We start from the raw sequence: 20,960 nt of genomic DNA, 5'->3' as shown, positions 1-20,960 counted from the left end.
ACCTTACAACAAAAAATGTCAGAGCTGGAAGGGGCCTTAGAACATGGAATGTCAGAGCCGGGAGGGGCCTTAGAACATACCATGTTACAGCTGAATGGGAGGCAATTTCCAACGAGAATACTTTAGCCCAAGTCACTCACTTCAAAGATGGGGAAAAAAGAAGCCCAGAAAGGTTATTTAAATAGAGAGAGAAGCGGTGTGACCCAGGGTGGCAGTTCTTAAGCACTAGAACCCAGCTCTGCCTCCCTCTAACCCCGACTTCTCCTGTTAGGCAGAGGCTGAAGAAATAACTGTAGCCCCAAGGGGAGTACCCAAAGCCAGCCACGCCCACTCCTAGACCCCGCCACTACAGGCTGTCCAGGGGCTCAGGCTCCTCCTGGGCTCTTCTCACCAGAGCCTCTGGTGAAAGGGACTGAGGCCAGATTCCTGGCTCCAGGGTCCAGGCCCATTGCCCTCTAGGGGACTCTGTGTGGGAGGGCAAAGAGGGGATGGCATATGGCAGTCTTCTAACAGAAGCAAAGGGTCTCTTTTCCCCTCCAGCTTCCTGGGCTCTAACACTTACCGGCTAGGTGATCCTGGGCAAGTCAGCCTCTGACGCTGTGGTTTCCTCATCTGTACAATGGACATACTGAACACAAGGTAGTTAGCATCAAGCACTATAGAAACGGAAACAGTTATTTTTATGGGTTTGGGGTGGACAGAAAAGGAACAGGCCACAAAAGGATCCTAATTACCTTTCACTTTCATTGGTAAAATTTATCGCTGTCCATACCTGGCTGTCTACAATGGTCCACAAAACCTCAAAGGAGCTGTCTTGAGCCAGATCCAGATTCTCCAAGGTGGCAATGCCCCAGGGCCCCAGACACTGATGTGCCATGGATAACATGGACCTTCACTCCCATGCTGAAGTCATCCACTAAAAGGGTCACTTTCACTGTTTGTGTTGGCAGCACTTGTCACAGACGTGGGGCTGTTTAGGGGGACAACGTGCCAAGTCAAGGAACAGGATGCCTGTATTTCAGACACAGGGCCAGTGGCTAGTGGAGGCTCCCTGAAGGACGACCACAGGGCCTGAGGTCTGTAAGGAGCCAGCACCTCAGGTCTCCAGGATCTGCCTCGTGGGGTGCCTAATTCTAATTGTTAGGGGCACAGACCTTTCAGTCCTCAGATTTAGGACCACGGACTACAGCTCTTCTTCCAACCACTCGAATGATGGACAGCTCTCTGCCCTCCAACAACTACAGCAGCCTCCACTTCTCCACCCTGGTCTCATTAATCAGCTTTGACTACTTGACTCTGCTGAATGATTCAGAAGAACTCAGCTCCCTCACCAGGCCCTATGAAGTCATGGCCAATTTAGCCAGTATGATCCAAGCCTCAGACTCGGGATTCAAACAGTCCATGATCTCAATCCCTGGGCCCACAGCCCCAAGCCAGTTCAGGGGCCTGGCAAGGGGCTAATGAGCAGCAGCACCACAGTCACCTTCAGGAAGGGAAAGGCCATCCCCCCCAGGCCAACTGCTCCAGAGCAGAACCCGGGCCTGGGAGTTAGAACAAAAAGGCAGCTGCAGGGGAAGTGGCTAATGAGCACTTCTGGGAGCCATTCAGCTTAGAATACATGGAAATTTATTTCATTCAAAATGGATGTTAACGCCATCTAATTAGAAAGAAAAGGCAATCTTCCCCTTCTGGGTTTCTGCAAAGGCAATCCTGACACCTTGCAGAGGAGCTAGCCTGAGGGAAGTCACGTCTGATTTCCAAGACTAGCCCGCCAAGCACACAAGGACCTTAAAATACCTCTGCCTCACATCGAAGGCCCCCAATTCCAGAACTCTCCTCGCCTCATCTACTCAGGTACTCCATGCCCTGGCCAGGCTAATCGGTTTGCCTGTCCCTGCAGCGTGCTTCAATACCTACAGACTCCAGGTCAGCTATTTTCCCACACCTCCACCCTGCTCCAGACCCCAAGGCTGAAGTATTCTAACTACAGTGCAGTGGAAGGGGTATGGGGTGGAAAAGGTGGTGGCACGGACATGCTGTCAGGGTATCCAGAGTCTGAATTAGGGGGGAGAGGCAGCATGGTAAGCCAACAAACTCCAAAACCCAAGTCAATTTATTCAGAGGAGGTGTGCAGAGCGCCAACATCCGAGGCGACCGTATATGAGGGAATTCATCTCTGCAGTTGTAGACAAGGGCTCAGGCAAGGTTAGAGTTGGCTCAACCCAGGATTCCCAGGCCTCACCTGGGAATGTGCCAGTAAAGTCACAGATGGGAGGACTGACCTTCCTGGCCTCAACGCACCCCCCCGGGGTGTGTTCATATACCAACCCTCCCTCCTCACCACCAAACTAATCCTAATCTCAAAATCCAAACCCCACTGCCTCCAGGAAGCCTTCCAGCATTGACACCTTCAGTAAGTTTGTGCCACCTCTTTTATTGGTTCCATGAAAACCCATTAAGCCGAGGAGCCGGGAAGAGGGTGCCCAATTAGGTCTACACTGTTATAAGTATTAAGAAGGCCTAGTGGTTGACAGGTGTGAAGAGTGAGGTTCTGAGTGGATTCTGGTTACTATGTGTTATTAACCATAGGCTCCTGCAAAAGAACACTGGTTGAGGCACTCTTATTTAGGGTACATTCATACTTTGCTGTGCAACAAACCTCCATTAAACCAGAAAGACCAGGGCTGTTCTAGTTAAAGACGCTGGCTATCACGCCTAGAATTTAGTGCCAGAAGGTACCTCTGGGACTATCTAGCCCAGCACTTCTCAAACTTTCTGGTCTCAGGACCCTTTTACACTTCCCAAAGAGCTTTTGTTTGTGCAGGTTCTATCTATCAATATTTACCATATCAGGAATTAAAACGTCCTGGCATTACGAAGTTTGGACCTCACTGACCATCTCAAAGGGCCTGGGAACTCTTGGGTGACCCTAAAACACTCTTTGAGAATTGCTGATCTAGTCCAAAGCTTTCATTTTACAGAGGAGGCAACTGAGGCTCAGAGAAGGGAAGTGACTTTCAGGTTACAAAGTAGCAGAACTAGGATTCAAAGTCAGATTTTGACTCCAAATTCAGTGCTGTTTCCATTCAACCATAAAAACTTCCATACATAGATCATCTATCTTCAAAATAATGCAGTAAAATATACACAAGACGAAAGCCATACTGAGCCTGCCTTCACATCACCCGCTCGGGTCAGACGACCTTTGAGGGCCCAGCAGAGCCACAGGGCTTTCACTGGACATCAGCTCTCACTGTGTGGACTGGGCATAGCACCATATTTAGACTCCCAAGTTGGATCATTTTAGCTCTACATATGTGACCATGGTCCTCTGGGCACCTCAGAAGAAAGCTGGCACACAGCGCAATGGACCTGGAGTAAGAAAGGCTCGAGTTCAAATCTGCCCTGAGATGTTACTAGTTGTTTGACCCCGACAAGTCACTTCACTTCTCCCTCAATTTCCTCAGCTATACAATGGGGATAATAAGAGCACCTAATTCTCAAGGTGTGAGGCTCAAATGAGATAGTTGTAAAGCGCTCTGCAAATCTCAAAGAACTATGTGTAAGTGCTAGCTATTATTTGCTCATCTATAAAATGGAGTTGGACTAGATAACCCTAAACGCAGCTCTAATTCTGAGAAGGTTTATCCAGAGGAGCCCTAGTGGAAACGTGCACAAAGCAATGGACTCACATTCAGTTTCAACATAAAATGTTTACTCTGTGTCCTCTGCACGTAAGCCGAAGGGGACACTGCATAGTACTGGTGTGTTGCCGTGACATCCCGTTCTCAGGGGGAGGCCAGGAAGCGGGAGGGGGGAAGGAGACACGAGAGGCTACAACCACGGCCTTTGGCTTGCTGAGGAAGTGCTGGGAAAGGGGATCCCCACCCCAGGCTGGCGCTCACAAAACTCAAGCAGACATGGAAGGGAGAAAACAACACAAGAAGAAATAATGCTATCAGACCCATGGGACAGTCTCACTTTGGGGTGAGGGGGATCAAGTAAGAACTTGTGCTCCCATCCTCCTGACTGGTGAAAAGCTTCAAGAGTGAGGAGGCTAACTCGGTGATATCCTAGAAGTCTGGAGCACTTTCCATCCTCACCTGAAACAGGCGCACCACCTAATCATTCCGTGGCTCTGAAAGGCCTTAAGATTTCCAGCTTAAACCCCAAGCACAGGGATCCTGGTGTCGTCATCTCCTGTGGACACAGCTGCCATTTACACGTCGGCTTCCTGCTCTGAGGGCAGTGAGGATACTGAGGATGAGACAGCTAAAAGGGGACACGACAAAGCTAGAGAGGAATTTCAAAATCCAGGCCTGACTTTCCACTATCACCAATAAGACTGATTAGCTTTTTCCCCTAATGTCCCCTTCAAGGTCCTGCCCACCATGCGGAGCTGCCTGGGGTATAAGGCCTAGGACAAGTAAGTTTCACTTCCTTACTTCTCCACATGCCTGTACAGACACATCCCCCTTATTTGGTTGATGAGAGGGATGAGGAGGAAGGAAAGCCTCATCAACATATCATTTCCTAGCAATTTTGGTTAAAATAACTGAACAATATGCAAGTGGTGGAGCAGAAAAAAAAACAGTCCTACTAGCAGCTGGCAGCTCCTGTTCTGACCCCAGGCTTCTCCTGAGGCAGCTCTGAAAAACCCAACCCCCACTCACTATGTTCTCCCTTTTCTCCTGCCGGGATAACTGGGTCACTGAACCCAGGCCGTCCTAAACCAATGGGGATCACGCAACTCGTCTGGAACGATGCTGGAGAAAATCTCTGACACGAGTGAGGAAGAGAACCGCTTGTGAGGTTAAGGGGTCTAGTGAACTTTCTCTTTCTTTCATACACACACACACACACACAGAGAAATGGCAGAAAGGACGCAGTTGGCCTTGCTACACACACCCACCCAGGCTCTTTGGCTCTCCTGCTTTTTGATTTAAAGCATAATCCCACAGGCCTCAATGTCCAATCTCTGCAACTGTATTTAAGAGATCAGGATGTTTTTTCTCTCTCCCTCCATGCCCTGATGATGCCTAGTGGTTACAAGTGGCCACCACCAGACTCCCTCTCTAAGGGATTGGTAAAATCCATTGAAAAGGAGAACCGTTTCCTCTGTAAACTCCAAATCCTTGAACAGTTAGCTGTTGTACAAGGGAACTACCCGGACAATCTCCTGTCTACAAATAGGGCACTTCTTTGGCTCGGGCAAGGCCTGGTAGCATTCGCTGCATGAACAGACGTGACCGCACTCAAGAAAGACACACGACTTGACATTGCTCAGACACACAACGCAGGCATTTTTTAAAGTCTCTCGGTCCTCGGCAGTGGCTGCCCCCAGGAGCTGGGCCTCGTGTAGCCGGAACTCCTCCTGCATCTGCTTCATCCGCTGCTGCTCTCGCCGGTGCAGGTACTGCCTGCGCAGGATGAAGAAGAGGGTGGCACAGGTGGCAAAGCCAAAGATGACTGTCAGGATTTTCCAGAGCTTGACGCTACACTCTTGCCTCTGCAGGAGGGTATCAAAATCCTGGCTGCTCAGGTAGTACTGTAGGCCCTGTTTGGGGGGCTGCAGACGGATGGAATTGTTGTCTAGAACCAGCTCCCCCACACCCGTGATGGTGGCCCCCACCTTGAGCATCTCCTCTGTCTCCTGGATGCCTTTGGGCCGCTCCCCACTGATGTAGTGACCAATCACATCAGTAAAGGACTGGATTGTAGGATGGAACTTCTCATACACCGTTTCTAAGCCGAGGTCAGCTGCGTCCAGGGGCTTCAGAACTCGGACCGCCACACCTGTGCCATCGGCATGGGGCACCAGGTCAAAGGGCACTGTATTTGTTCTCTGGTGGATGATTTTTTCACAGTCATTCCTGGAAGAGGAAAATAAAAACCTAAGACAGAGAGCTGAAAACATCAAACCCATAAGCAAAGGAGGACACTGAAAGTCAGCAGATGAATTTGTCAATTCCTGTTAGCACATGTTTGACTACGTGTGGCTCCCAAACTTTTTCAACCAATGGGCCACTTGGGGAGGGGAGAGGCAAAAGGCCCCAAGATGTTTCCTGTTCTCTTTGCCAGTTTTTTTAAAAATCTATCAGAATCCAATGGGAAAATATTTTCTCTCATACAAGGAAAGAGGCTTCTATTAAATATTTAAATTACCAATTTATGCCAGATAAGAATGTGTAGAAATAATACTACAAAATTTAGGGCAACAAGAGACAACACTAATAATAAGTGATTGAAGGGCAGCTAGGTGGCACAGAGGATAGAGCTCTGGCCTTGGAGTTAGGAGGACCTGAGTTCAAATCCAGCCTCAGACACTTGACACTTATTTAGCTGTGTGACCCTGGGCAACTCACTTAACCCCCACTGCCTCACCAAAAAGATTAAAAAAAAAAACTGAATGAAATGGGTGATTTGTTAGACTATAAAACCAAAAGATGGGATGCTCTCTAAACTAAACTATCTCTCCCCCAATGGCAAGCACTGTGGCCTGCACACAATAGGCACTTAATAAATGTTTGGGGGATTTGATTAAATTGCATAGACTGACACTGGCAAAAAACTGAGAGGAGGATTTCCTGACTCAAACTCTACTGTGGAGGAGGAAAAGATCTAAACTCCCTACTGTCCTCCTCCACTTTGGTATGAGGGCTTTTAGTCAAGGAATGGAGTTCTCGTCCGAGAATAGGGGCAGGGAGGAGGAAATGTGGAGGAAAAAGTGTCTGAGGATAAAAGGGAAGAAATAACCAGTGACATGATCTCACATTTCTATTGTGCTTTATGCTTCACAGAGCACCCTCCTCCCAAGTCTATGACGTAGGTAACAGAAGTATACTCATACTAGTACCTCGTTCATAGGGCTGCTGAGAGGAAAGCATTAGCAAACTTTAAATTGCTAGAGAAACAGCCCCCTGATGCCCTCGGGTGTCAAGGAAGCTGCCTGGCAGAGAGAGGGATGGGCTTAGATAACAAAAGACCTCCACTCAATGCTTCCCATGCTTGCTTAGGTGATGTTAAGTGAGGCAGGTAATATTATGTCTCACGAAATTCCCTAAAGTATTATCTACAAAGGCGCAGACCAGCTGCAATCTGGCTCAGAAGAGAGTTCTCAGGCTCAGAGTTCCTATGAAATGGATGCTTCACCTTCGCCTCTAAGCCTACCTTACACCTATTTTGTGTTTCCTACATACCCATACATGTAAACACTGTCTCTCTCCTAGAATGTAAACTGCTTGAGGGCAGGGACTACTCCCCCCTCCTCTAATCACCTAGCACAGTGCCTGAGCTTTTCATAAACGCAATGCTATCTGATATTCCTTCTTTAAAAAAACGATTTCCTTAAAGTCCAGGTCTAATCAGTTCTGCCCCCACTTCCGACTAAATAAACTCCAACCATGCCCTAATACCTGTAGGATCAAATTTGAACTCCTCTGTCTGGTGTCTAAAGCCCTTCCCACCTGGGCCTCTTTCTATCTCTCCAGCCTTCTTCCACATTACTCCCCTCCCAATCTTCCCCCCTGCCGTCCATCCCACTGACCAGCCTGCTGCCCTTCACATATGTCTCCAGCTCCCATCTGGATGTCTCTGAGCTGAATGTCTTCCTCACCTCCACCTCTTCAGAATCTCTGGCTCAGGTGCCACCATCTGTAGGAAGCCTCGTGCCTGGCCCCTGAGATTACCTTGGAACTACTCCGTGCACACCTACACAGGCACACACTGTCGCTACCATTAGAACACAGGTTCTTTGCATGTTTCTTCAAAACATGAATTATTTTTGCGCTTCCTTTATATTCCCAGTTCTTAGCACATTGACTGGCATACAGTGGTAGCTTAATAACTATTTACCAATAAAAATGAGGAAACTGAGATTCAGAGAGGTTAAATGGCAAACTTCTTGCCCAGTGTCACAGACCTCCTAAGTGTTGGCACTGGAAAAAGAGGCCAGACCTTCTGACCCTTGGGAGGCAGGTTTTTGGACCTCGGGTGGTAGAGGTTGTGTGGACCAGTAAACATTTCCTACAGAGGGATGACTGGGAAACCCTGGTTTAGGCAAGACAAACTGTCTATCTGCTTGAGTAATCAGTCACTACTTCTCTTTTCTTAGAGCTTCCCCATTTTACAAAGAGAGAAACCTGACATCATGAATCAAGACCCAGGAGTCCAGCAGGGGAAGAGACCATTAAAAAGCTCCTAAGCAACAGGAAAAAAAGTACACACCAGAGGTGGGTTGTTCGATTCCACACCATCTTGTGCTCCTGGAGGGTCAGTCTCTGAATCACTCCTTTGCAGTTTTCCACAAACTGGCTGTTAAGGGTTTCCTTAACAGAACGCACAGCTCCTGAAAGGGAAGAGAGATTCCTTAAGAACTGTCCTCCCATGGAAAGCTTCTGCACGAAAAAAAAATCAATTTCCCCATGAAATGGGGAGATCTATCTTTGCATCAACTCTCCCTGAAAAGGGTATAGAGGGAATTAACAAAAATATAGAATACCAAAAGCCATTCCCCAGTGGATCCGTGGTGAAAGAGAACGATATGAACACAGTCTTCAAAAGAAGAACTATAAACTATTAACAGCTATATGAAAAGCTGCTCCAAATCACGAATGATAGCAAAATACAAATCAAAATCCTACTCTCAGGAAACTGGCAAAGATGTCAAAAGATGGAAACAGTGTTAGAGAGGATGCCAGAAAACAGGCACTTTAATTCACCGTCGGTGCAGCCGTGAATGAGTAAAATCCTTCTGAAGATAATTTGGAATTATGCTAGCAAAGTGACCACAAAGTCCATACCCTCTGATCCAGGGATGGCACTGCCAGGCAGACACCCACAGAAAGGCAAAGACAAAGGGAAGATTCACATTCTGCAAAATAAACTATTCACAGCAGCACTTTTTTTTGTAGTAATAAAAACTAGAAACAAAGTAGGTGCCCATCAACTGGGGGACGGCTCTGCACAGGTGGAGGACAATGGGCAGACTACTGCATATGCTGGAAGAGGCAGCTGCCATGCTGGCTGGCTTTATGGAACCGCTTCTTAATCACTGTGAAAAAGGAATTGCGTGCTGGGGAAAGGAGAAGGGAGGGATATATGTGGAAATAGGAGTAACATAAAAACAAAAGGTATCAATAAAAATAGAATAAAAATACTCTCCTTATCTCTGAGTAAGTTCAAGTTTTTACTCACTTAGATGAAATTAACTTCACTTAGGCAATGGAAAAATCAATTGAGAATTTCCTTTGCAAAGCACAATTAAGTGCCAACTACACGCTAGGCACTGGGGCTCCCAAGACAAAAACACAACATTTAAGGAAGGAGGGGTAGGAGAGATACAGCCCGTATCCATGTTAATATGGGGGGGCAGGCGGTGACAACTACAGAAGGCTTCCTGGAGAAGAGAGGAACGTGAACTTTGAGGAGGATCAGGCTGCAAAGTGGCAGAGATGAGGAGGGAGTGCACCCCAGTGGGGGAAGGGGCCTGCACCCACCCTGGAGGACAGGGGACAGGTTCTCTGATCCTGTATGACGAGCCCAGCCCCTCACTAAGCCACCTCTTCTCCTGGCACCGCCTCCTCCTCCTCCACCTTTCTCCCTCCCACTAAACCCAAGCCATCAACGAACCATACCCTCAATGACAGCGTAAGGCACACACTTCCCAGGAGCGTCACTAAGAATACTCTTCAAATCTTCACCCAAGTGAATTTTTTTGGCTCCCTAGGGAGAAAAAAAAATTAAACGATCAATGTTACCTATGTTGTGACATATTCTATCAAACCCACTAATATCCAGAGAAGAAATGATAAATGTGGGTGAACTGGACAAGAGAAAGCTTATGTTTCTATTTCAATCTAGAAGGGAGTGGTTGGGAACCCTCAAACAGCAATTATAGAAAGTACCATTCAAAAATGGGAACAGGGTGACACCTCATTATCAGGCAGCATTGTTGAAAATACAACTAAGAATATTTTCTATAGAAATTAAGTACCTTCAAGAGTGAAAACTTTAAAAATCTTATCCATTTCTGTGTGAATCTTTCTAAACTATATCACATTCTCCCCAGCCACCTAACCTTTTCCTAACAATTCAGTCACCTTTATGAACATCCACTACTTTGCTGTGCCACAGTGGTGCCCTCAGGTGCCAGCGCAGGGGTACAGTTACTTGAGTGCTCTCTCTTAGAAAATTTTCCAAGAGCACTTCATGTCTGCTTTGCCATAACACTGCACAGGTTACTTTAAATGTATTTGTGTGCAGATCACAGCCACCACCAACACCACCCCCCCATTAGACTTCAATAACCCTGAGGGCAGACTCTATCCATTTTCATCTCTAGCTCTCTCCCTCAATCACAGTGCCCTCCACATATCAGGCATTTAACAAATGTTTTCTAAAATTGAATTGAATTGTCTCTACACACAACAGTCCCAGACCACTGAATTTTGCGAGTTCTTATAGGTGTCCCTTATTTGCTGCTGTAAGAGACATGCACAAAATAATAAAATCAAGACGGCTATGAAGTTCTCCTTTGAATAGAAGGCATGAGCTTTAGTACATGAACTTTTTAGCTGCTCAGAGACCTTTTTTGCTTCCTTCCTGCTAGGGAGTTCAGTGGCAAAGTGGCTAGAGCAGTGGGTCTAGAGTCGGGAAGATATGAATTCAAAACCAGTCTCAGACACTTACTAGCAGTGTGACCCTGAGCAAGTCAATTAGCATATGTCTGCCTCAGTTTCCTCAACCATAATATGGGGATAATAACACCGACATCCCAGAACTGTTGTGAGGATCAAATGAGAAAATAATTGTAAAGCATTTAGTGTAGTGACTGGCACATATTAGGCACTATATAAATGTTTATTCCATTCTCCCTTCCTTTCCCATTGTTTCAGATAACTGAGGTGGCCAAATAACAGATTCCCAGGTATATGAGGTTTTTAGGTGACATCTTATATTATGACCACCTTCCATTTAAGTGGCTTCTACAACCAGTCTCAGAAACAAGCACCATAACAGGCATAGCAAAGAAAAAGACATGATTCCTCTTTTGGAAGAGGCAACATCACTAGAACATTGGACTTGGAATACAGTCAAAACTGAGAATTGGGTTTGAATCCAGACTTACTAGTTGTGTGACCTTGGGCAAATCACTTTGCAGCTCTGGGCCTCAATTTCCTCATCTGTAAAATGGGAGTAATTACACTTCCACCTCACAGGATTGTGAGGAACACTTTGTAAGCCTTAAAGTGCTAAATAAATTTGAGGGGTTTTCATTGCTATTAGAACAGCTGATAAACTAGATGAGGAAATAAAGATGTACTACACTAGGGGCCCCCAACCTACAGTACAACCCTCTTTTTATAGATGAGAAAACTGAGGCTGGGAGACCTTAAGTGACTTGCCCAGGCACAGTTTGAATTCAAGTCTTCCTGACTCCAAGTCCAGAAGTCCACCCTATGCATTCCTTTACTGTACTTCTGATAAAATGTTGGAAAGGCAAGAAGGCCCCAGGATGGGAGACTCGGAATGTCAGGCAAAGGAGTCTGAATGTTATGTGGCAAATAAGAAGCCACTGAAGGACTCTGAGCAGAAGGGTGACGTGAACAAACTTACGCAGATACACATTGCTTGAGAATATTCTTATCCACCCTTGTATCTGCCCCAGCAACTAGGGCACTCTACACCATGTGTCAGGAGGGACTTGAACCCAGATCTCCCCAACTCCACGACTAGCTCTTTACCCATTAGGCCAGGACCATCTGTACCATCAGAGGGAAGTCTTTGCTGATGTTTCATACAATGATCCTGACTTTTAAAAAAATCAAACAATGACTGGTGTTTCAAACTCCTTTGCTGGGCATTTGAGTCCTCCCATAAGTTGTATGTAATGGAAAGGGCAATAAATATGAAATCTGATCAGCTGCAAAATCAAATCCCTGTTCTGACACTTGCTGCTGAATAAAATTGGACAAGCCACTTTCTCTGGGAATCAGTGCTCTACAGTGAAACAAGGGATTTGGACCAGAGCTCCGAGGTGTCTTCTAGATCTAAACCTACAATTACTTCCCCACTAAAGCATTTCTTTTCTTTACTCCAGGCCATGCTTTCTTCACCCCCTAAAATTCTCCATACTCCTCATTTCTGTTCAGGCTGCCCCCTGCCCAGATTTTTCTTCCTTCTTCCTCTTCCTAAGAAATTCCTATCCACCCTCTAATCCAAATTTTAATGTCACTTCCTCCATAAAGCCTTCCCTGATTCTCCCCCATCATAAGGACTTTGCCCTTTGACTTCACATAGCACTTCATTTTTACTCCTGTAACGTATCAATTTACTTTTCCCCTGAATCATTTCAATTTGTTTTGTAGGAGAAAAGACACAACAACAAAAGCAAGAGGAACAAATTATATCTTAGCAAAGACTCTAAAATGACAGCTGGACTGCCTACACTTCCTTACTGATGCTTACTGATATCTATCACAGTCATTTCTGGAAGTCCACCACTCCAAAATGAACCCCTCTCTCTGGCAAAAAAATTTATCCCATAATGTTGTGTATTATGGCTTTCTATCTTAAGTCCTGACTAGACTGTAGCTACTTGGGAAGGACCGTGTGCATCTAAACTCTGTAAATCCTTCTGCCCTAAGAACACAAATATAGTAAGTATTTAATTGCATTCCTCAAGTATGTCTAGTGCAAATGATTAATGCTCTTGACGTAATCTTAGGGGAAAAATTTTTTAAGGTTTTCCTTCTTTATTCCTCCTATATATAAGAATAAAGTTGTATGTATTCTCCTTAGGTTCAGGAGATAGCCCTGGCTGATGATAAAACCAGGTTTGAAAAGGGTTTGGAGACACTCCCGAATTTCGGCTTTATGCCATGGCTCTTCTTACAGCAAAGACTTAACAGAATCTTACAACTGGAAGGTCCACAACTCAAAGGTCACAAAGACCAAACCCTACTGTGAAGAATACCTGTCACCCTATCCCCAACAAGTAGCTATACAGACTTAGCTTGAGAACCTCCAGGGATGGAGAGCTCTCATTGTTAGCAAATTTCTCCTTAAAGGGAACCATAATCTGCCTCCCAGAAATTTCTGCCCATTGTCTATGGTTTCTGCCCAGAGGACCAAGGGGGTGAAATCCCATTCCTACGTATCCCTTCTAATACCTAAAGACAGTTATGATGCCCTCCCTCCAAGTTTTCTCTTCTCTAGGCTACATATCATTAAACCATCAACTGGCCGTGACTTTGACTTCCTTCCACATCCTGGGTGGCTGTTTGTCAACTTCCTTCCCAAAAGGTGGCACGTAGAACTGAACACAAAACTTCAGTGGCCCAACTACAGGGAACAATGGAATTATCATGTCCCTATCAATCAATCAATACGTATTAAGTGCCTACTATGGGGACACAAAAAGGGGCAAGAGACAGATATAGATGGGGGGAGGGGGAGAGATAGACAGGCACAGGGACAGAGAGAGAAAAACTAGGTAAGACAGAAGAATAGAGAAAGAGAAAGGTAAGTAGACAGATACAGATGGATAGATAGGCTAGGATAGATATATACAGAGATAAATAGATACAAATGTTGAATAGATATATGGATGAATAGATAAACAGATATAGACAGATACAGATGGACGGCTAGGATAGACAGGTAGATATAGATGAACGATGGATAGATATTGATGGATAAACTGATGCACAGCTAGAAGGATATAGATATGTAGATGGCTATAGACCGATAGATAGGATACAGAGGTAGATACAGACGAATGATGGACAGGCATAGATGGATGGATGTATAGGGAGATAGACATCTCTGCTCCCGCCTCTCTTAATGCAGCCTAAAAATCAAAGTCGTTTTCGTTGATTCAAATTGGGCTTGTGGTCCACTAAGCCCCCCAGATCTCGACGGTAACAGAAGTGGACGGGGAGGAAGGAGAGGACGCCTCGGGACCGGGCCAGGTCTTAGGTCCTGGGCGGGCCTCAGGCACTTTGGACTGTTTGTTTCGGGGAGGGAAGAGGGATGCGAGGCAGGGGGGCGGAGCCTGGAGTCTGGGGACTCCGACGAGGCTGTGGTGGTCTGGGGTCAGGGGCCACGTGTGGCCCGGGGTCCGAGTCCGGGTCCGCGGTGCGCACCGACTGACCTTGAGCTCGCGGGCTGCCTGGACCTTGTGCCGGTACACAGAGTACAGGGCGGCGGCCACGGCCGAGCTGGCGCCCAGCAAGATGAGCTGGGCCGCCGAGGGCCGCCCGCCGGTGTCCATGGCGCCTCCTCCGCGGCCTCCGCCGGCCCAACGCCGCCGCCCTCAGCCCGCGCCGGAACCATAGAGACGCGCCGCCGCCGGCGGCCAGAAAGGCCGGAAGGGGATGAGCCGGGAAGGAGAGACTGGAAGGGGAGAGACCGGAAGGGGAGAGAACGGTCTCCTTCCCCCGGCGCTCCGGCACCCAGACTTTAGTGTCCGCGGTGGGACTGAGGTGGCCACCTCCCTCCCTCCCAGTTACCTCCGTGCACCTGCCCCCAACTTCTCCCCTGCAGCATTCTCTCTCTCTCTGTCTCCTCTCTCTCTGTGTCTCTCTTCTCTCTCCTCTCTGTGTCTCTCTCCTCTCTGTGTCTCTTCTCTCTCTCCCTCCTCTCTGTGTCTCTCTGTCTCTGTCTCTCTTCTCTCTGTCTCCTCTCTCTTTCTCTGTCTCTCTTCTCTGTCTTTCTCTCTGTCTCTCTTCTCTGTCTCTGTCTCTCTCTGTTTCTGTCTCTCTCTGTGTCTCTGTTTCTCTCTCCATGTATATCTGTATGTATGTATATACACACACATATTCACCACAACACAGAATTATGGAGGTAAAAACCTAGGTTTTCTTATTATGCTCAAGCATAAGTTCAGGCCTCAGAGAAAACCTGATCATTAGGATTCTAACAAGGCTTCTTATAGGCAAAATTATGTCAGTGACAGGGAAATAATTATTCTACATGTTGCAATCTTGTACATTACTCTTAGGCCATGAAAGTTAGAGAAGATAGATCCATAATCTCATCCGTCCTTCAATGTCAAAAGTTGAACAAACTTAAACAGTCATGATGTCACACAGTCCCTAAGGAAATAAACTTCAGATAAACTCTGTGGGCAAACAAAGTCAGGTTACAGATTAAACTGAATTTAGAGGGTTCATAAATAGGCTGCGTGAGAAGGATTTATGGGTCACCAGAGACACTTGAGATTCTTTCTCTGGTTTCTTATCTAAGGAATGGTTAAGACTCAAGTAGATGTTTACATCCCATGGGACAGGTTTTGATCAATTAAGGTTAATATTAACCAAAAGTTGCAGGAAGAACAAAAAGAAAAAATTCCCAAAAGAGGAGTAGGGTGTAAGAAGACTGTAAAAAATAGGAGGGGGAGGGCTAGGTTATGAAGAGCTTTGAAGATGTATCTCAGAGTCTATCTGACTGAGAGCTCCCTGAGAGCAGGAATTGTGTCATGATAAAGAAGATGGGGAGCCTTCTTCCTCAGACTGGGGGTCCCCTGGGAGTAGGCATTGTATATCTCCTACCAGTTTGGAGATGCCCCTAAAGTCAGGCGCTGTGTCTTCCCCCACTGCTCCCTCAAAACTAGGACAGTTTTCCTTAATATCCAAGACGTCTTCCAACTCTAACTTTATCTGAGTCTATAAAATGGCAGAAATCAAATTAGCTAATATTTGTAAAGAAAGCATTTTGGAAACCTTGGCTTTATCATCATCATCATCATCATTATTATTATTATAGAAAGAGGGATTGGAGGGCAATAATAAATCAAACAGAAGGATCACACCTGGAAATTAGGCTCACAGTGACTTTCTTTCCTGATGCTTTGGGCCACTAGGGGGCAGGAGCAGCACAGGGATGCTGAGATCAGCCACACCTGGGGAAGATGTGGGTTGAGGTCTGAACAAGAAGAGAGAGATTGTTAAGGAAAGGCCTCTGATGCCAGATTCGTTCCATCCTCTCATCCTTCTGGTTTCTGGGCCCTCTTTGGCCCCTGCTTTGCCATATGACCAATCAACATTAATCGCTTCACCTCCTAGTGCCTACAGGATCATAGGCTGAAGGCTAGAAGGGGTCTTAAAAGACCAACCAGTCCGATAGCCTTCATCTTACAGATAAGGAAATGGAGGCTTAGAGAATTTAAGCAATTTACCTAAGATTCGAATAATGCCAGTGCTAAGCTCCATTGTACTACTCTGCCTCTCCATCTATTCTGACTCCTTCATTTTACAAAGGAGGAAACTAGAGCACAGAGAGGGTCAGTGACTTGGCCAAAGTCACAAAACTGGTCAATACAACACAGGAAATCAACTCCAAATTTCCTGATTGCCAGTCGAGGACTCTCCTCTGTGCCCAGCTCTGGAAAGCAACCAAGGCTTTTGATGGAAGAAGATAGTGGAAAGGTTCAAATGGCAAGAAAGTGAGTTAGCCCTAGACCTGGTGTTAGGAAGCTTTGCTTCTTATCCCATTGGACTTTCTTTATAACATACAGGTATGAGTCTACAAGCCTTTGGGCTCTCTAAGTTCTTGATCCCGGACCACATTTTCCACCCCAGTTCTCACTGTCCCCCCTTGTGACCATCTTTGCACTGAAATCACTGGACATATAGATAAAAGTTGAATTAATTTGAAACATTTTGTCAAATTCATAATAAAATTTCTCAACAGCTGAATTTGGCTTGTTTCCCCATCACCAGGATTTCCTTGGGAATATCATGTCTATGTCTTGACAGTAAGATAGATAGTCATACATACATACATACATACATAGGTGAATAAATAAATGAATTAAAAGATAATTAAATGGAAAAGGAAAAGAAAATTACTCTCAGCTCACTCAGGCTAGCAAAACATTAAATATATATCAGGCTTTATCTAACCTGACAAAAATTTGCAAAGAACTCACAAGTCCACTGAAAGTCAAGATCACTCTCCTTCCTTCTCCAGAAGAATTCTGCCTTCTAAGGACCTGTAAAATACTTCCCTGGGTAGTGGGTAGGATCTCCCACTAAGAGAATTGATCTTCCTCACCCCAGGACCTACACTGAACACATTACTCACAGTACTAACGAAGGGCAAAGTTGAGGCTCATTCCTCCACTTCATGGCTTGACCCTTAACTGCTCCCAATTGTTATAGGAACACTATCACTTGGTCCTCTTCTCATTCCCTAGAGGAGCCAGATGTTTCCCCTTAGGAACTGCATTATGGACAAATCTTCCTTCAAGAAATTGAGTCTGAGTCTGGGTGGGGAACATCACCTCTCTAGGTTTCTCTATTTTCCTTCTCTCCTGTCATTGGAGGTTATATGTAGCCCTCTTTCAAACATTAAACCCAGGGATGTAGCTTTGGTATAGGAACTATACCAGATATAGGAACTAAATCTGAATCATCAATCATCCTCAAGATGGTATCAACAAGACAAGTATCCATTATAAAACAATTGTTCGTCATATAACAGAGACATCAGGCAATCAACAATCATTTAATAAAATCTTACTACAGGCCAAGCACTGTGCTAAGCATTGGAAATAAAAAAAAAAAGCAGAAAGACAATCCTTGCCCTCGGGGAGCTTATATTCTAATGGAGATATAAAATGCATACTCCAAAAAGACATCACTATGTCAGGATCCAGGTACAGTGTGTCCAACTGTGGCTGATCAGACCAATACAAGCTTGGAAGGCTCTACCACAGGCTGGGCATATATAGTCCATATGAATGTTTGGGGTGGAGGGACATGTTTCTAAATTTGTGTATCTCACATTTCTTTTGAGCTACTGCAATTCTGCTTTGCTCAGAGAGCACAGTGCCTTCTTTGATGTGGGCATGTCATACTGAGTAGTCTTATACCAGCATCTTCCATGTGTCACAATCAAGTTCTTCAGAGAGATGTATATCATTTCTTCTGACCTCTGTGTAAGCACTTGCTTTGTGTGAGTTCTCCTTAAAAGTCTTTTAGGCAAACACATTTGGCATTCAACAATGTGGCCAGCCCATCAGAACTTCGCTCTCTGCAGTAGAATGTTTGAATGTGCAGCAGTTCAGCTCAAGAAAGGACCTCAGTGTCCAGTACCTTATCTTGCCAGGTGATCTTCAGAATCTTCCTAAGACAATTCAAATGGAAGAGATTCAGTTTTCTGGCATGGCACTGGTATATTGTCCAGGTTTCACAGGCATACGACAATGAGGTCAGCACAATAGCTCTGTAGACCTTCAGTTTGGTAGGCAGCCTAATACTTCTCTCCCACACTTTCCTTTAGAGCCTCCCAAACATTGAGCTAGCTCTGGCAATGCATGCATCAACCTCATCATCTAAGTATACATCCCTGGAAAGTATACTCACAAGGTAAGTGAACTTATCCACAGCATGCAAAACTCAATTTCCTGTAACTGATGGTTCCCCATAGGGATAGTGTGGTGCTGTCTGGTAGAGAATGTCTGTTTTCTTGGTGCTAATTGTCAGGCCAAAGTTAGCACAAGTGGCAGAGAATCATTCCATACTCTACAGAACTTTTGAGGCAGGTAAAAATGGTAAAATGGTATGGGTGATATCTTTTGACTCAAGCAAAAATTGTATTGAAGTGAGGCAGGGTTGCTCAAAGTCTTCAGCCTCACTCTCTCCTCTACAGTCATCAAAGTCCAGGGTGAAGACAAAGGTCAAGACAACCAGCGATGGCTCAGGATTCATGGATGACTTTGGTATCTTCAATGTCTGACCAAGCTCTAAGTGCTCCACAGAACCTGCTTCAGCCACCCCCATGGCTATTAGAACAAACTGTTCTCATTTGCCCATTCCACTGGGAGAAATCTTCACATGCTTGAAGTAGATAATCCCCCTAACTCACCAACAGGTTTGAGGTCTGTCGGTTATCCTCAACCTGGTTTAGCCTGTCCACCAAAATAGTTTACCAGGGTGTGGCCACTGTGAGTGGTTCAGCTTCTTGAAGCCAGGTGACCAGTTGGACACTAACCGGGGAAAGCAGCTCTGAAAAGGGTTCAGCATCCCTCACACCAGAGGTACTAGTCTTCCCAGGATGCCCACATAACCCTCTGCAACAGATATTGATACATAAGCTATGGTTATTACTGATAAGTAAAAAGTAGCTGACGACTTCATTTCCTACAAATACTTAGAACAAAGATAGAGGTCTTCTGGTCTACACATGAGTACATAGCATGCTGATGTCACCAGGCAAGGATTCTGATCAATTGGGAATGAATTACAAAGTAAGAGGCTTAAAATATGGTTCACTGGGGATAGTAAGCAGATATGGGGACGAAGCAAAGCAGACACAGGGGGGCAATATCACAAGACCATGTAGAGTATTAAGGCAAATTCATGTAGAGTGGTATGACCATGACATGACCAAGAACTTGCTATGCCTGGACCATGGTGAGAAGTTTCATTCATTCTCCATTCTGCTATGGGAAATCCCAGGAGAATAAATTCCAAGAGGCAGATGATACCACACCTTAAATGTTTATTACTGGAACCATGCATTCCAGTGCAACTGTCATTCATTTGTTATGCTGGGGGAAGCAAAGAGACTAAAGGGGGTTGAATTATAACTCCCCTGGAAACATAGAAGGTGTTTGGGCACAGAAAATATTTTACTACTTGAGTCCCTTCCTTGAGTAACACTGGAGCTTTTACAACAATATTCACTTCAAAAAATAATTTTAAAAAAAAAACAACATATGAGAGGCATGATCTTTTTATAATCCCTTTCCCCTACCCCCAGACTATTCCCTTGCCTCCCACCACCACCTCAATTTCCAGGAAGGGGAAAAGGATTGGGTTCATAGGTTAGCTTGGTTCTCATACGGCCTAGTCCTAGTTCCAAAACTCACCTCAAGCTCTAGTCCCAGGTACCCTGGCTTTTCAGAACTTCCCTGCGGGGACTGACTAGCTGCAATCCTTACTCCAAGGTTGCCATGGCTCAAACTCCCAGGTCCTGTGAGGACAAACAACAGAGGACAGAAACAAACACCACCAGACCCATTTCACAAAACTGGGGTAAAAGAGAGGGCGCAGGGGAAGGAGAGCCCTGACCTTCTCACAGATTGAGTTCATCATGTTCACACTGGGTACAAGAGTTACCGAAAGCCGCAGAAAGAGGGTGATGGATGAGAGTACAGATGAGAAAAGGGTTCAAACAGCTCAGTCTCTCCAGTTTTAAAGACACAGGCAGCCAACCAAAGGAGGCTACCCTCACCCATGTGGTAAAAGACAAAGAGACCTCCATTTTAAACAACTTGGACACGCTCCAAGGACCCCTCAGGAACAACTCTCTTTTTTTTTTAATTTTTAGGCAATTGGGGTTAAGTGACTTGCCCAGGGTCACACAGCTAGTACGTGTCAAGTGTTTGGTCTGAGGCCGGATTTGAACTCAGGTCCTCCTGACTTCAGGGCCGGTGCTCTAGCCACTGCACCTCCTAGCTTCTCCAGGAACAACTCTCTTAATAGAACTGGGCATGCCTATACTTATTAGTTTCATTGTTTCATATCATAAGTATTGCATTTGCTATTGTATCCATGTATCTCTTATATGGTCTAGCAAGAGAACATCTGTATTAAATGAGAGCTCTGACCCAGAGCTGAACAGAGACAATAACTCCAAAGTACCACACTGAACCCAATGTCGCACAGGATATGGCACATAAGGGACCAGCTAAGCTTGCACAAATAATTGTCATTGACAACTAGCCAAAAACTTCTGGAAAGCAGTTTTGCAGAAATTCAGTTTAGATCAACATTTCACTCCAAAGACCCTTGGTGTCAAACTCAAGTAAAAAACAGGGGCCACTAAACCACACATAAGGATCCTTGCTGGCTGCATATTGACTTAGAAAAACACATATTAACATTATCTATATTCTATTATATTTACTTTGTTAAATATTACCCAATTACATTTTATTCTTTCAGTTG

General features: G+C 45.5%; 1 protein-coding gene across 1 annotated transcript; it reads right to left on the bottom strand.

The window, feature by feature from the left end:
* Positions 1-3,693: 3,693 nt before the first annotated feature.
* On the bottom strand, positions 3,694-14,275 carry MUL1 (mitochondrial E3 ubiquitin protein ligase 1). Its single transcript, XM_027841478.1, has 4 exons — positions 14,156-14,275; positions 9,636-9,723; positions 8,227-8,347; positions 3,694-5,873 (listed from the first exon to the last, which is right to left on the bottom strand). Exons 1-4 carry the CDS (start codon positions 14,273-14,275, stop codon positions 5,144-5,146), a joined length of 1,059 nt encoding a protein of 352 aa, XP_027697279.1. The 3' UTR covers positions 3,694-5,143.
* Positions 14,276-20,960: the final 6,685 nt, after the last annotated feature.

Source organism: Vombatus ursinus, unplaced genomic scaffold, assembly GCF_900497805.2.
Source record: "Vombatus ursinus unplaced genomic scaffold, bare-nosed wombat genome assembly UNPS02014859.1, whole genome shotgun sequence".
NCBI lineage: Eukaryota > Metazoa > Chordata > Mammalia > Diprotodontia > Vombatidae > Vombatus > Vombatus ursinus.
This window is presented reverse-complemented; position numbering and strand designations above follow the sequence as displayed.

Excerpts from the sequence above, each read along its gene's own strand:
- MUL1 (XM_027841478.1), bottom strand. The coding sequence starts at position 14,275 with ATGGACACCGGCGGGCGGCCCTCGGCGGCCCAGCTCATCTTGCTGGGC. Across the intron at positions 9,724-14,155 it reads AGGCAGCCCGCGAGCTCAAG|GGAGCCAAAAAAATTCACTT; the intron begins GTCAGTCGGTGC and ends TTTTCTCCCTAG. Across the intron at positions 8,348-9,635 it reads GCCTTACGCTGTCATTGAGG|GAGCTGTGCGTTCTGTTAAG; the intron begins GTATGGTTCGTT and ends CTTCCCTTTCAG.